Source organism: Canis lupus, chromosome 22, assembly GCF_048164855.1.
Source record: "Canis lupus baileyi chromosome 22, mCanLup2.hap1, whole genome shotgun sequence".
Classification (NCBI taxonomy): domain Eukaryota; kingdom Metazoa; phylum Chordata; class Mammalia; order Carnivora; family Canidae; genus Canis; species Canis lupus.
In genome coordinates, this window is record NC_132859.1 from 17030005 (window position 1) to 17046741 (window position 16737).

The 16737-nt window shown below is 40.5% G+C and overlaps 1 protein-coding gene across 5 annotated transcripts in view; it reads right to left on the reverse strand.

Moving 5' to 3' along the window:
* MRPS22 (mitochondrial ribosomal protein S22) overlaps positions 1-16737 on the reverse strand; it is a 215512-nt gene that overhangs the window by 5570 nt on the left and 193205 nt on the right. For all 5 annotated transcript variants that reach the window (XR_012014876.1, XM_072792541.1, XM_072792542.1 and 2 more), the window contains 4 exons: positions 4256-4419; positions 3011-3175; positions 625-768; positions 242-325 (listed from right to left, as the gene is read on the reverse strand). Coding sequence is in view for 4 of the 5 variants with exons in the window: in XM_072792541.1 (XP_072648642.1) it covers positions 242-325; positions 625-768; positions 3011-3175; positions 4256-4419 (557 nt within the window). In the remaining variant the exon portion in view is untranslated. The remainder of the gene's footprint in view (positions 1-241; positions 326-624; positions 769-3010; positions 3176-4255; positions 4420-16737) is intronic.

A 16737-nucleotide genomic window follows, 5' to 3' on the forward strand; every position in this document is an offset into this window, starting at 1 on the left:
CTATAAAGTTTGGATCCTTAATGCTATCACCTACTAGCTATGCAACTTGTACCAAGCTCCATAACTCTCCAAGCTTAAATTCTCCCATCTCTAATTCAAGGGCTGTTGTGAGGATAAAATATCTGGTATACATCAGGTAATCAACAGATGTTCAGTTATGATAGATGTTCTTCCCTTCTGCAAAAATCCTACTCATAACCATACTTAAGCCCATACTTTAGAAACTATAAAATATACTCACTTTGATATATTCAGCAGAATCTGGCTCAAACTGGGCAACACAGAGATTGAGGACATCAACATGTCGGTCCTGGCTGTACATGTTCTAAAACCACGAAGCATAGTTGGAATTAGATGAGAAAAATCAACACCTGCCCTGATGCCATGACAGATGTGCCCATCCACTTCTGTGCCCAGTAAGAGGCAGGCAGAAATCATACAGGCTTCATAATTGTTGTCACACCAAATTCAAATCCCAGCTAAGCCAATTGCAAGATAACAGTAGAGGAGTCATTAGAAACATGTATCTGTGTTTATCAAAGCAGAATGCCCTGCAGCACCAGAGCCAACTTGTTCCACAAAGAAACCATCACTACTGACTCTATGAAACTAAAATCACCTTACCCTAAGATTTTCTTCCTTGAAAATTACTGGTGTTAAAACTCTACGGCCTTCTTTTGGAAAATAAATTTGTATCATCCTGTCCCGTTCTTCCCAAGAAGCTTTGCGTAGTGTGCCACTTGGTTCTCTGACAACAATAAAACGCTCCTGAAATAGAACACAATTGAGGGTAAGTTTGTGGAGACTTATTTCTAGTTCCAATGTTCCACTAAGCACCATTATAATTTGCAATCAAAATATAAAATGTATCTGGGAGATAGAAAATGCAATCATATATGATAATTTTAAACCTCAAAGACTTGGCAAGATTTGATACTTCTTTCACTAATCACTGCCGTGCCTCTGACAATCAGAAATCTAAAATGAAAGTATTTACTAACTGCCAACTATGGTCCTATAGTGGGTTTAATACATAAAATGGTTCAAGGGAAAAAAGCTGGTCAGATTCATCTAAATCCATTTCAGAGGAAAGAAGTGCTATGAGATCTTTTAAATTGCTTCACTTTCCCATCCTATCCTAAAGTCTCACTGAAACAGACTTTACGACTTTGTGATCTACTTCTAAAGTCCCTGGGATAAAAGGAAAAAACCCAAGAATGTGGAGTCTTAATTCCACATCTCTATAATTCCTCGAATTGACATGAGACATAAATGTGTAAGAGACTGACTAGTCCACCTGCCTCTGGTCTCTTCACTCTTCCAACTACCAAGTCCTAGGCTATGAGATCACTTCCCTCAGAATTCTACCCACTGTTTGTGCCAGTTGACTGGCAATTTATCATGTGTAAGATTTTTTAAATTTTACTTATTTGACAGAGTGTGCAAACACAGGCAAGAAAGTGGCAGAGGGAGAGGGAGAAGCAGCTCTGCCGAGGAGGGAGCCTGATGCAGGGCTCGATCATGGGATCCTGGGATCATGACCTGAGCTGAAGTCAGACGCTCAACCAGCTGAGCCACCCAGGTGCCCCCATGTGCAAGATTCTTGACACTGCTCAGATACTGTCAGAGAGCTGAAAAGGGGCAGGAACTGCATATTACAATTCATTGCGATACCCAGTGATTACACAGAATTTTGCACATAGCAGGTAACTGATACACATCTGATTAACGTTTAAATTAACCAAATGGTACTTTCAAGTTTTCAGGTGTAAGAGTCTCTGAATGTGTTCTCAGGATAATATAATTAAAACTATCATCAAGTACTACAAATAAAACATAACAGATGTCTAAATAACATTCCTCAAAAGGAGTGTGGTAATTTGAATTCTAAGTCCTTTCTCCATTTCAGGTTATAAAATGTTCCATAAACAGCCTTCAAAGCACCCCAAAGCAAAAATTTTAATTAAAATGAAACTCTGTGATCTCTGTTCATCATGTCAGGTGTACAGGTGGCTGATATACAGACGTGGACATCGCTCAAATCATGTCTTCTAACCATAATCATAGATGACAAAAAGACTAATGTGGGGTGGCCCTTCTCCCAACCACAGCATTACACACTATTCTGCATTTTGTGGGCTACCTTGTAAATTGCTTGTTTCACCCTCAGTTGAAAAAATTCAATACAAAAGTGATCTATTTTATAAGTGCCGGAGTGTTCTTTTGGAACTGGCCATCAAGGGAAGAGGATCTAGGGATCCCTGGGTGGCGCAGCGGTTTAGCGCCTGCCTTTGGCCCAGGGCGCGATCCTGGAGACCCGGGATCGAATCCCACGTCGGGCTCCGGTGCATGGACCCTGCTTCTCCCTCTGCCTGTGTCTCTGCCTCTCTCTCTCTCTCTCTCTCCCTCCCTCTCTGTCGATCATAAATAAATAAAATATTTAAAAAAAAAAAAAAAAGGGAAGAGGATCTAGAGAATAAAATCCACAACAGAAGCAGCAGTGGTGTCTGAAAATTAGGGAAAACCTGTCATTCTTGCTGCAAATTCTAAAAAGTGAAATTCCTTTGGGAAGTCTGGGTATCAAGAATTTACAGGAAAGAAACCACTTTCTCAAAATGTTTCAGCTAAGGGGGTTAGCCTAACTTGGGTAGAAAGAATCCCCTTCTCCCATTGCCTTGAAGATTTCTGCCTATTTGTGGTCTGGAGATGGGTTTCTGTCTGTAAACCCCGAGTTCTGTCTTAGCACACCTGTCTCTGTCTCTGCAGTCAGTCTGGAATAAAGTGGGTCCATAATCTGTAAGGAAATGGTAACATGCTGATGTAGGGCTGGTCTGCATTTCTCTTCTTCCTTATGCTGGGCTGGATCTTCCAGAAGGGTCTCACCCAGTCACAGGAATTCTGGTTTGGAAGATTCAGAGATACCGGGTCACAATAATGTTGACCCTCATCCCTCGGGCCCATCTCCACATATTTCAAATAAAGATCATTTTGCAATTAGACATGTACTCACCCGGTGTGGTATGCTATATGATATATCAGTAAATACGTATTTGGCTGTTTCTGTTCCTTCCAATATCTTATCTTCAGCTAACACATCATTTATTGGCACTCGTTCTTCCAGAACTGGTGGCATTTTTAATCGTACTTTAGCTGCCTCAATTGCTTTTCTTGTAGCCTAAAAAAATAAAATATTTCTTAAGGAGAGCCACAGGGTTACAAACCAAAAGGATCTTTTGACAAAAGCAGATGCTGATTTAAAAAATGCCAAGAACTAAAGAGAGAAGAAGCTGTAGCCACTAAGTGAAAAGGCTCCCGGGCCCTGGCCTTTGCAAACTCTGTGGTGTGGCGGAGAGTACCACCTGCAGGTTCAACCATTCTCAACGTAGCAAAGGAATACTCTGAGACAGACCGAGGGCAACAAAAGCTGCCTGAAATAGAATAAAGGATTTCATTTATTGTGCATGTACTATGCACCATATATTGTTCAAATACTCTGAATGTATCCGCCTCATTTAATGCCTACAACTACCTTCTGAGCTAGGTGACACTTCATGGAAGAGAAAACTGAGGCATACACATGTTAAGTAAACTGCTACAAAGTTGCAGCACTGGGATTTGAGCCCTGGCAACCCAACTCCTGAGCCCATGTTCTTAACCACTGACCACACTGCTCCATGCCATACTGTTAGCAGTGATTACCTCTGAGAAGTGAAAATGGGACTTTTACTCTTCTTGGGATGTACTATTAGATATCTGAAATTTTTGCTATGACTGTAACTTACTTTTGAATTAGAAAAAGGAGAAATAATGCTTCACAGATTCATACATCAAAGCATGTTCCATAAACCACTCAAACCCATGACTCCAGGAGGACCCTGGTACCTAGAGTAGGATGTGGTTCAGCAATATCTCATAATCACACCAAAGCATTCAGCCTCAAAGAAGCTCACAGAAGAGGTTTCTTAGGAAGGAAGCTGAGCCAGGCAGGACAAAGGAAGGATGCTCAGCCAGGTTTGGGAGCAAAGGAGACTCTATGTGGACACATAGGCCTGACCCACATCCTCCAATCTGCCTATTTTCAGCCATGCTCCCTGCTTCTCCCTGCCTGCTCCCATTTCTTCTCTCAATCTGTGCCTGGAAGTCCCATCATGAGTGCTTATGGAAGAGCAGCTATCGCTCTGGAGGGGCCTCTGGAAATCTTGTGTATTAACCCTTTCAAGAAAGGCATTCTACCAATATTTCTACATTTACATACCTCCTCCAACTGTGCCTGGGTCATTAGCTTATAGGTTGGTGGCTTCAGTTCTTGTATAGCTGGCTTAAAAACCTTCTGCAAATTCAAGCCTGTCATCTTGATGAGTAGATTTTGGACTTCCTCATCCATAAATGTAGGTTTCTTGATCTCTGGACTACCAGATTCTGTTAACATGGATTTTAGTAAATAAGAAGATGATAAAAATGATAAGCCAATAAGATCTCTGAACAGAAAAGCTAACAACAGAAATGATTAACAAAATGTCTACCTCAATATGTATAATGTTAATACCTATAAAATCCATTCATTCATTCCTTGATAAAATTTACTGCACATTTACAAAAATAGTAATGAGAATACTACCAAAAAAGGCACTCAAAATCTAGTGCAGAAAGCAACACAAAAAAGTAATTAAGGGTTGTCAGGTGGCTCAGTTGGTTATGCGTCCACTCTTGGTTTCAGTTCAGGTTGTGATCTCAGTCATGAGACCAAGCTCCACATTGGGCTCAGCACTCAGCACAGAGGCAGCTTGAGACTCTCCTCCTTCTGCCCCTCTTGCTTTGCGGGTTTCTCTCTCTCTCTCTCTAAAATAAAAATTTTTAAAGTAATTAATGTGGGGCACCTGGAGTCAGTAGAGCATGTGGCTCTTGATCTCGAGGTGGTAAGTTTGAGCCCCATGTTGGATGTGGAGATTACTTAAAAACAAAATCTTAAAAATAAATTAATAAGGGGTGCCCAGGTGGCTCAGTCAGTAAGTATACACTCTTGGTTTCGGCTTGGGTGATGATCCCATGGGTTGTGGGATTGAGCCCCACGTTGGGCTGTAATCTTGGCAGGGAATCTGCTTGAGGACTGTTTCCCTCTCAAATACATAAATCAATCTTTAAAATAAAAAAGTAATGTAATAACGTTAATAATATTTACAGAGTTGTCTCCTAGATGCTAGGCATTACATACATTTTCAGGAAATGTTCTCAGGAGTATTTACAACTCACAAAATAAGATAAATAAGGATATTGAAGCCTGCCTAAAGACAACTAGCTGTTAAGTCACAGAGTCAGGATTTAAACCAAAGTTTGTTTCTAGAAACTAGAACAACTCTAGTCTATCTTGGTGCTCCCCAGTGCAAGTGCTACATACATATTCTCAGAGAAGAGAAGGCCATGGCAGGTCAAAGGTAGCTTCTCCAGGGGCCTGAACAGGACAGAGAAAAAAAGGGGAAGGAAATTCCAGATTAAGGGGCTGCAACTAGGAAACACAGGCTTGGATCACTGGACGTGAGACTGAAAAGGCCATGCGGTGTCACAGAAGAGCCATGGGCAGGAGAGGAGACCCGGATATCACTGCTGCCTTACACAGTTTACCCATCCGTTTATCTAACTTCCTCTATTTCCATCAGGAAAAAAAAAAATGGGGGAAAAATACCATTCCTTCCCAGCCACTTCTTCCTCTGCTAGTCCTATAAATGTTGATGGCCCTAAAAATTCTGAACTATACTCTTCTCCTTTCTTACATTCTTGCTGTATGATATCCTCGCAACCTATAACTTTAATTACTTCTATATGCTGGGGACCCTAAAATCTGAATCTTCTTCCAGTCAAGATCATCTTCAATCCACCTACCCCGTGGACATCTCATGTGTACTTCAGTATTTCTTCTGTCTCAAATCTGCTTTTCCTATTTTTCCCTATTTTAGTAGCATCCAACAGGTCATGTGGGCCAGAAACCTTACAGACATTCCTGACTTTTCCTTTACCCTTCACATCTGGCCAACAGCAGTAGTAACAGTAACAGCAATGATCACTAACATTAGCAATGATATCTAATATAGTAGATATCTACTATATGTCACAACTTACTGAGCTAAATACCTTACATATTAAGCACATCAAATCCTCAAAACCACCCTGGAAATACTACAGTTATCCCCATTTTATAAAAAACATAAAACACTAATACAGAACATACTGCCTATTATACCTCATAAATCTCTCTTTAATATTCTATTTCCCACTGCCATTACTCTGATCGAGGCCATCCTCATCTCTTGGCTTAACCTCCTAACCAGTCTCCCTGGTCCATGGAACAACCAGAATAATCTCTTAAAAATGTAGCCAAAACAATAGAAAAAGTTAACAAAACTAAGAACTGGTTCTTTGAAAAGATAACAAAATTGACAAACTTTTAGCTAGGCTAAGCAAGAAAAGAGAGAGGACCCAAATCAAGAAAATTATAAATGAAAAAGGAAACAATACAACTCACGATACAGAAATACAAAGGATCCTAAGAAGCTAACGTGAATAATTATATAGCAACAAACTGGACAGCCTAGAAGAAACAGGAAAATTCTTAAAAACATGCAACCTATCAAGACTGAGAAAGAAACAAAAAATCTGAACACACCTATTACTACTAAGGAGTTTCAATTAGCAATAGTAAATCTCCCAACAAAGAAAACCAGCAGCAGATGACTTTACAGGTTAATTCTACCAAACATGTGAAGAAGAATTAATGCCAATCCTTTTTAAACTCCTCCAAAAAACTGAACAGGAGGGAACATCCCCGAACTCATTTTACTAGACTAGCATTATCTTGATACAAAAGCCAGATTCTACAGCCATACCACTTTGAATGCACCCAATCTAGTCTAATACTAAAGCTAAAAAAGGACACTATCAGAAACTATAGGCCAATAACCCTGATAACTATAGATGTAAAAGTTCTTAATAAAATACTTGTAAACCAAATTCAGCAGCACATTGAAAAGATCATTCACCATGATCAAGTGGAATTTATCCCTGGGATTCAAGGATAGTTTGACATATACAAGTCAATGTGATACATCACAATGAACAGAATGATAGAAAAATCATATATCATTTGAATAGATGCAGAAGAAGCATTTGACAAAGTTCTCCGTCAGTTCATGATAAAAGCGCTTAACAAATCAGGTACAGAAGAAACATACCTCAACATAATATATACCAAACCCACAGACTAAAGCCTTTCCTCTAAGTTTGGGAATAAGACAAGGATGTCTCCTATTGAAATAATGCTGCAAGGCTGCAAGTCCTAGCCAATCAATTAGGCAAGAAAAATAAATAAAAGATCAGAATTTGGGAAGGAATAAGTAAAACTGTCTCCAATTAGTTGCAAACAATAGGATTTTATATGCAGAAAATGCTAAAAACTCCACCAAAAAACTCCCAGATCTAATCAACAAATTCAGTAAAGTTGCAGGATATAAAATAAACATTTAAAAATTGGTAGCATTTCTTTTTTTTTTTTTTTTTGGTAGCATTTCTATAGTAATAAGTTCTGTGACAAAGAAAGCAAGCAATCTCACTGAGAGTTGCATCAAAAACAATAAAATACTAAGGAATAAATTTAGCCAAGGAGGTAAAAGATCTCTATATACTAAAAACTAAAAGACACTGATGAAAATCAAAGAAGAGGAATGCAGGAAGGATGGTGGAGTGCGAGGATCCTGAGCTTACCTCATCCCATGGCACACTGAGGTAATAATTACATGCGTGGCAATTATGAAAATGAACTGAACACTGGCTAAACGGATCTTCCACAGCTAATTATAGAATTAAGGCCATAGTCAGGAACCAAACCCCTGGTTCAACAAAACAAAGAAAAGAACAGAGGAGCAAGATCAGACCTCAAGATGTAACTCCCCCAGCCCTGGGAGACCCATACTGGAAAAAGGAGCTCCTCTGAAAATGAGTGGGGCTGATTTTAAACTCTGGGAGAGCCAGAAGTTAAAAAACTGAAACAATGCCCATAAAGACCCAGCATGCTAAATAACTCACCTCAGACACAGCAAAAAAATGTAGCAGTCTGAAAAGTGCCTGGGGCATATGTGAAAGAGACTTCCTGCCTAACCTAAGGACCTATGCCAAAAAGACAGGAATCTGCAGGAACTTCCAGGAACAAAACTGATGGTGGGCACCATTCTTCTTGCCCTCCCCAAGACTACACAGCCAGACACTTTTGGGAACCAGTTCTAACATACTCTCCATCTACCTTGCTAGCACCGGGTGCCTTGCTGTGGTGTTGCCCTGTGGACCTGTCCCACCCAACCCACCTACATTGACAGGCACCCTGCCAAAGAAACTCCTGTCATGGAGAGAGTAGGGGAGATAATACCACACACCAGCATGTGCTTGATTCCTGCAGCTAGGCCTCTTACCTGCCTACACAGGGAGCAAATCCCGCCCTCTTCAGTGGGCCCACAGCTGTCACAGCAGCTAACTGCAGACAGCCAGACCACTTACCAGCAAGTCCACAGCAGCAGCAGCCAGACCTCTCAACAGTAAAGATAGCAAACGTTGTCCAGTGTACTTGCAGTTAACAAAGCAGGATACTGAGCCAGCTGAGCTCAGGTCCAGCCCCGACCACCAGTACAGCATGCCCACAACAATCAATATGAAGGTGCATACAGCTCACACAGCTGGTCTCGTGACAAGAGGGGATTGTGGTACAGGACACCACAGGACCTCTTCTACACAAAAACACTACTTTTGAAAAGTCTTGAAAGAATGAGACAAAATCACAGAAAAAGATCTAAACAAAATAGAGATAAAGAATATCCCTAATAAAAAGGTCAAAGTAACATTTATAAAGATACTCAACTGGACTTGAGAAAAGAACAGATGAATTCATAACTTTGACAAAGATAGAAAATATAATAAAATAGCCAGTCAGTGCTCAAGAATACAAAACTGGGAGGTCAAATATGCTAGAGGGAATCAACAGCAGATTACAAAATGCAGAAGAATGGATCAATGAGCTGGAATACAGTGTAATGGAAAGCAGCCAAGCTGAACAACAGGAAAAAAAAAGAAAGTGAGAATAGGGATCCCAGAAGAAAAAGTGAGAGACAAGGGGGCAGAAAACTTATTTGAAGAAATAATAGCTAAAATTCAGGAAACACAAAAATCCCAAAAAGGTCCATGCTCTGACACATAATAATTTAAAGTATTTAAAATTCAGAATTTAAGATAAAGAGAAAATATTACAAGCAGCAAGAGAAAAGCAAGCAGTTACACACAAGGGAAACCATGTAACGCTGTCACCTAATTTTTCAGCAAAAACTGAAGGTGAGAAAGGAATGGCAGAACATATTCAAAGTGCTGAAAGGAAAAAACTTACAACCAAGAATACTCTCCCCTGCAAGATAATCCACCATTCAGTATTGGAGAGACAGAGATACCTGGACAAACAAAAATTAAAGTTCATTACCACTAAACCATCCTTTAAAAAAAATGTTAAAGGAAATTCTTTAAGCAGGGAGAAAAAACTACAAGTCAGAAAATTGTGAAAGGAAAAAATTTCACTAGTAAAAGCAAACACATAATAAAAGTAGTAGGTTAATCACTTTATAAAGTCAGTATGGATGTTAAAACACAAAAGCAGTAAAATCAATTATACCTACTAAAATTAGGAAAAAATAGGAGATATACGAAATAAAAAGATGTAAAATATGACATCATATATATAAAAGATAAAGTAAATAGTAACCTAGTACTTTTATAATGTATTCAAGCTTAAGCAGCCATCAACTTAAAAGGGACTGCTATACCCCCATGATGTTATATATGAAACCCATGGTAACCACAAATCAAAAACCTATAGTACACAAAAGATAAAAAGAAAACCAAACATGACACTAAAGAAAGCCACCAAACAAGTGAAGAGAGCCAAAGAACAAAGGAACAGAGAACTACAGAGACCACCAGAAAACAACTAATGAAATAGCAATAAGTACAATACCTATCAATAATTACTTTAAATGTAAACGGAATAAATGCTCCAAACAAGAGACATAAGGTGGCAGAATAGATTTAAAAAACCACAAACACCCAAGACCTATCTATGTGTTGCCTACAAGAGACTCATGGCAGAACTAAAGACACACAGACACTGAAAGTGAAATGATGGGAAAAGATATTCCATGTAAATGGAAGGGGGGAAGAAAGCCAGAGTAGCAATACATGTATCAGACAAAACAGATTTGAAAACTAAGACTGCAGGGGTGCCTGGGTGATTCCGTCAGTTGAGCATCCAACTCTTGGTTTTGGCTCAGATTGTGGTTTTGCAGTCAAGGGATCAAGCCCCATATCCGGCTCCATACTCAGCAGGGAGTCTGCTTCAGATTCTCTCTCCCTCTCCTTCTGCCCCATGTAGTACATGCAAATGTGTGCAGAGGCTCTCTCAAATAAATGAATGAATGAATGAATGAATGAATAAACAAATAAATAAAATCTTTAAAAAAAATAAAAAACTGTAGCAAGAAATAAAGAATGGTATTACATAATGATAAAGGTATTCAATCCAACAAGATGATATAACAATTGTAAATATCTATGTACCCAACAATGAGGCACCTAAATACATATAGCAAATATTATCAGACATAAGGGGAGAAACTGACAGCAATAAAAAAATAACAGGGCACTTTAACACCCTTACTCAAAGGATGGACCATCCAGGCAGAAAATCAATAAGGAAACAATGTCTTTGAATGACACATTAGATTAGATGAACTTAGTAGATATATACAGAACATCCCATCCAAAAACAAAAGAATACACACTATTTTCAAGTGTTCATGAAGAATCTCCAGGATAGATCACATATTAGACCACAAAACAAGTCTCAATAAATTTAAGAAGACTGAATCATGTCATACATCTTTCCCAACCATAACAGTACAAAACTAGAAATCAATTACAAGGAAAAAGAAAGAAAAAACACAAACACATGGAGGCTAAACAACATGCTACTAAACAATCAATGGGCCAACAGAGAAATCAAAAGGGAAATAAAAAAATATTATGAGAACAAATGAAAATGGTAACACAACAGCCCCAAGTCTTTGGAGCACAGCAAAAAGTAGTTCTACGAGGGAAATTTATAGCAATACAGGCCTACCAAAGAATCAAAAAAACCTCAAATAAACAACCTAATCTTATATCTGAAGGAACTAGAAAAAGAACAACGCCCGACATCAGATAGAATAAAATAATAAAGTTTAGAGCAGAAATACATGAGACAATTTTAAAAAATGGAAAAGGTCATTGAAACCAAGATCTGGTTAGCTGATAAGATAAACAAAATTGATAAACCTATAGCCTGACTCATCAAGAAAAAGAGTACTCAAAATCAGAGATAAAAGAGGAGAGGTAACAACCAATATCACAGAAACATAAAGGATTATATGAGACTACTATAAAAAATTATATGACAACCTAGAAGAAATGGATAAATTCCCAGAAATATACAACGTTACAAAACTGAAGCAGGAAGAAACAGAAAATCTAAATAAACTCTTTATGAGTAATAAGGTTAAGTCAGTAATTTAAAAAATTCCCAACAAACACAAGTCAAGACTAGATGGATTCACAGGCTAAAACCCACCAAAAATGTAAAGAGTTAATACGTATTCTCCTCAAACTATTCTAAAAAGATAGAAGCAAGCTTCCAAATACATTCTATGAGGCCAGTATTACCCTGATACCAAAACCAGAAAGACACTTTAAAAAAGCAAGCAAGCAAGCAAACACAGGCCAGTATCCCTGATGAATCCACATTCAATTAATCTAAGATAGAGGAGGCAAGAATATACGACAGAGAAAAAAACAGTCTCTTCAATAAATGGTGCTGGAAAAACTGAACACCTACATGCAAAAGAATAAAGGGGGACCACTTTCTTACACTATACACAGAAATTCAAAATGGATTGAAGACCTAAAATATGAGATCCAAAACCGTAAAACTCAGAGAAAAAAAACTGGCAGTAACTTCTCTGACATCAACCATGGCAACATTTGTCTAGATATATCTTCTCAGGAAAGGGAAACAAAAGCAAACATAAATTATTGGAAATACATCAAAATAAAAATTTTGCACAACAAACAAAACCATCAACAAACGAAAAGGCAACCTACTAAATGGGAGAAGATATTTGCAAATGATGTATCAGATTAAGGATTAATATCCAAAATATATATAAACGTAATACAACTCAACACCAAAAAAACCCCAAACGGTCTGATTAAAAATGGACTAAAGACCTAAACAGACATTTTTCCAAAGACATACAGATGGCAACAGACAACAGACACAAGAGAAGATGCTCAATATCACTCACTAATCATCAGGGAAATGCAAATCAAAACCACAGAATGGCAAAAAGACAAACCAGTGTTGGCAAGGACATGGAGGAAAAGAAACTCTAGTGCACTGCTGATGGGAATGTAAATTGGTGCAGTCACTGTGAAAACCAGTATGGAGGTTCCTCAAAAAACGAAAAACAGAAATATCATATAACTCAGTAATTCTACTCTACCGGGCATTTACCCTCTCCAAAACAAAAATACTGATTTGAGAAAATATATGCACCCTTATGTTCACTGCAGCATAATTTACAATAGGCAAGATATAAAAGCAACCCAAGTGTCCACTGATAGATGAATGAATAAAGAGGATGTGGTATGACACACACACACAAACACACAATGGAATATTACTCACCCCCCCCCAAAAAAAAAGAACGAGAGCTTGCCATTTGCAATAACATGGTTGGACCTAGAGAGTACAATACTAATTAAAATAAGTCAGAGAAAGACAAACGCTGTATATTTTCCCCATATGTGGAATCTAAAAATCAAAACAAATGAACAGGGGCACCTGAGTGGCTCTGTTGATTAAGCAACTGCCTTCAGCTCAGGTCTTGTGATCAAGCCCCACATCAGGCTCCCTGCTCAGCAGGGAGTCTGCTTCTCCCTCTCCTTCTGCCTCTCCCACCCCTCCCCACCTCTACCTCTCCCCCTGCTGGTGCACACTCTCTCTCTTTCTTAAATAAATAGAGGTAGATAACTATGCAATGATATTAAAACAAAAAAACCCAGAACAAATGATTAAACAAAGAGAAAGCAGAATCAGAGCCATGAATACAGAGAACAAACTGATGGTTGCCAGAGGGAAGATGGGTGCGTGGTCAAATGGGCCAAGGCCAGTGGGAGATACAGACTTCCAGTTATGGAAAGAATAAGTCTCAGGTATAAAAGGTACAGCCTAGGGAATATACTCAAAGGAACTGTAATAGCACTGTATGGTGACAGATGGTAGCTGAACTTGTGAGCACAGCATAAGGCACAGACTTATTGAATTACTATGCTATACACCTGAAATGTAACACCGTGTCAAGTATACTTCAATTAAAAAAAAAAAGAGAGGGAGGGGGAGGAGCAAGATGGCGGAAGAGTAAGGTCTGCAAATCACCTGTCTCCACCAAATTACCTAGAAAACCTTCCAATCATCCTGAAAATCTATGAATTCGGCCTGAGAATTAAAGAGAGAACACCTGGAATGCAACAGTGAGAAGAGTTCGCGCTTCTATCAAGGTAGGAAGACGGGGAAAAAGAAGTAAAGAAACAAAGGCCTTCAAGGGGGAGGGGCCCCGCGAGGAGCCGGGCTGAGGCCGGGGCGAGTGTCCCCAGGACAGGAGAGCCCCGTCCCGGAGGAGCAGGAGCTGCACCGACCTTCCCGGGCGGAAAGGGGCTCGCGGGGAGTTAGAGCAGGACCCAGGAGGGCGGGGATGCCCACGGGATCCCCGGGACAGTAACAGAGCAACTGCGCGCCCAGGAGAGTGCGCCGAGCTCCCTAAGGGCTGCAGCGCACGGCGGGACCCGGCGGGACCCGGAGCAGCTCGGAGGGGCTCGGGCGGCGGCTCCGCGGAGGGGGCTGCGCGGCCCCGGGAGCAGCTTGGAGGGGCTCGGGCAGAGGAAGAGGCTCCGTGCGGAGGGGGCTGCGCGGTTCCAGGAGCAGCTCGGAGGGGCTCGGGCAGAGGAAGAGGCTCCGTGCGGAGGGGGCTGCGCGGTTCCAGGAGCAGCTCGGAGGGGCTCGGGCGGCAGCTCCGCGGAGGGGGTTGCGCGGCCCGGGAGCGCGAATCCACCAGCGCAGGCCCCGGAGCACAGCGCGCCGGGACACAGCCCAGGATCCGGCCTCCCCCGGGACAGGCAGAGGCCGGGAGGGCCCAGGACAGCAAGGACGCTCCTGCCCCGAGCTGAGCAGATCAGCGGCCCCGCCCCGGAGCCTCCAGGCCCTGCAGACGGAGAGCTCAGGAGTTCCTGCCGGAGCTGAATCCAGGTTTCCAGAACTGGCCCCGCCACTGGGGCTGTTCCTCCTGCGGCCTCACGGGGCAAACAACCCCCACTGAGCCCTGCACCAGGCAGGGGCACAGCAGCTCCCCCAACTGCTAACACCTGAAAATCAGCACAACAGGCCCCTCCCCCAGAACACCAGCTAGACGGACAACTTCCAGGAGAAGCCAAGGGACTTAAAGTACACAGAATCAGAAGATACTTCCCGGTGGTTCTTTTTTGTTTGTTTGTTTGTTTGTTTGTTTTGTTTTGTTTTGTTTTGTTTTGTTTTTTGATTTGCTTCCTTCCCCCACCCCCCTTTTTTTTCTCCTTTTTCTTTCTCTTTTTCTTCTCTTTTTTTTTTGTTTTTATTTTCTTCCCTTTTTTTCTCTTTCTCTTTTCTTTACTTCTTTCTCTCCTCTCTTTTTCTCTTTTTCCCAATACAACTTGCTATTGGCCACTCTGCACTGAGCAAAATGACTAGAAGGAAAACCTCACCTCAAAAGAAAGAATCAGAAACAGTCCTCTCTCCCACAGAGTTACAAAATCTGGATTACAATACAATGTCAGAAAGCCAATTCAGAAGCACTATTATACAGCTACTGGTGGCTCTAGAAAAAAGTATAAAGGACTCAAGAGACTTCATGACTGCAGAATTTAGAGCTAATCAGGCAGAAATTAAAAATCAATTGAATGAGATGCAATCCAAACGAAGTCCTAATGACGAGGGTTAACGAGGTGGAAGAACGAGTGAGTGACATAGAAGACAAGTTGATAGCAAAGAGGGAAACTGAGGAAAAAAGAGACAAACAATTAAAAGACCATGAGGATAGATTAAGGGAAATAAACGACAACCTGAGAAAGAAAAACCTACGTTTAATTGGGGTTCCCGAGGGCGCCGAAAGGGACAGAGGGCCAGAATATGTATTTGAACAAATTCTAGCTGAAAACTTTCCTAATCTGGGAAGGGAAACAGGCATTCAGATCCAGGAAATAGAGAGATCCCCCCCTAAAATCAATAAAAACCGTTCAACACCTCGACATTTAATAGTGAAGCTTGCAAATTCCAAAGATAAAGAGAAGATCCTTAAAGCAGCAAGAGACAAGAAATCCCTGACTTTTATGGGGAGGAGTATTAGGGTAACAGCAGACCTCTCCACAGAGACCTGGCAGGCCAGAAAGGGCTGGCAGGATATATTCAGGGTCCTAAATGAAAAGAACATGCAACCAAGAATACTTTATCCAGCAAGGCTCTCATTCAAAATGGAAGGAGAGATAAAGAGCTTCCAAGACAGGCAGCAACTAAAAGAATATGTGACCTCCAAACCAGCTCTGCAAGAAATTTTAAGGGGGACTCTTAAAATTCCCCTTTAAGAAGAAGTTCAGTGGAACAGTCCACAAAAACAAGGACTGAATAGATATCATGATGACACTAAACTCATATCTCTCAATAGTAACTCTGAATGTGAACGGGCTTAATGACCCCATCAAAAGGCGCAGGGTTTCAGACTGGATAAAAAAGCAGGACCCATCTATTTGCTGTCTACAAGAGACTCATTTTAGACAGAAGGACACCTACAGCCTGAAAATAAAAGGTTGGAGAACCATTTACCATTCGAATGGTCCTCAAAAGAAAGCAGGGGTAGCCATCCTTATATCAGATAAACTAAAATTTACCCCAAAGACTGTAGTGAGAGATGAAGAGGGACACTATATCATACTTAAAGGATCTATTCAACAAGAGGACTTAACAATCCTCAATATATATGCCCCGAATGTGGGAGCTGCCAAATATATCAATCAATTATTAACCAAAGTGAAGAAATACTTAGATAATAATACACTTATACTTGGTGACTTCAATCTAGCGCTTTCTATACTCGATAGGTCTTCTAAGCACAACATCTCCAAAGAAACGAGAGCTTTAAATGATACACTGGACCAGATGGATTTCACAGATATCTACAGAACTTTACATCCAAACTCAACTGAATACACATTCTTCTCAAGCGCACATGGAACTTTCTCCAGAATAGACCACATATTGGGTCACAAAGCGGGTCTGAACCGATACCAAAAGATTGGGATTGTCCCCTGCATATTCTCAGACCATAATGCCTTGAAATTAGAACTAAATCACAACAAGAAGTTTGGAAGGACCTCAAACACGTGGAGGTTAAGGACCATCCTGCTAAAAGATAAAAGGGTCAACCAGGAAATTAAGGAAGAATTAAAAAGATTCATGGAAACTAATGAGAATGAAGATACAACTGTTCAAAATCTTTGGGATGCAGCAAAAGCAGTCCTAAGGGGGAAATACATCGCAAT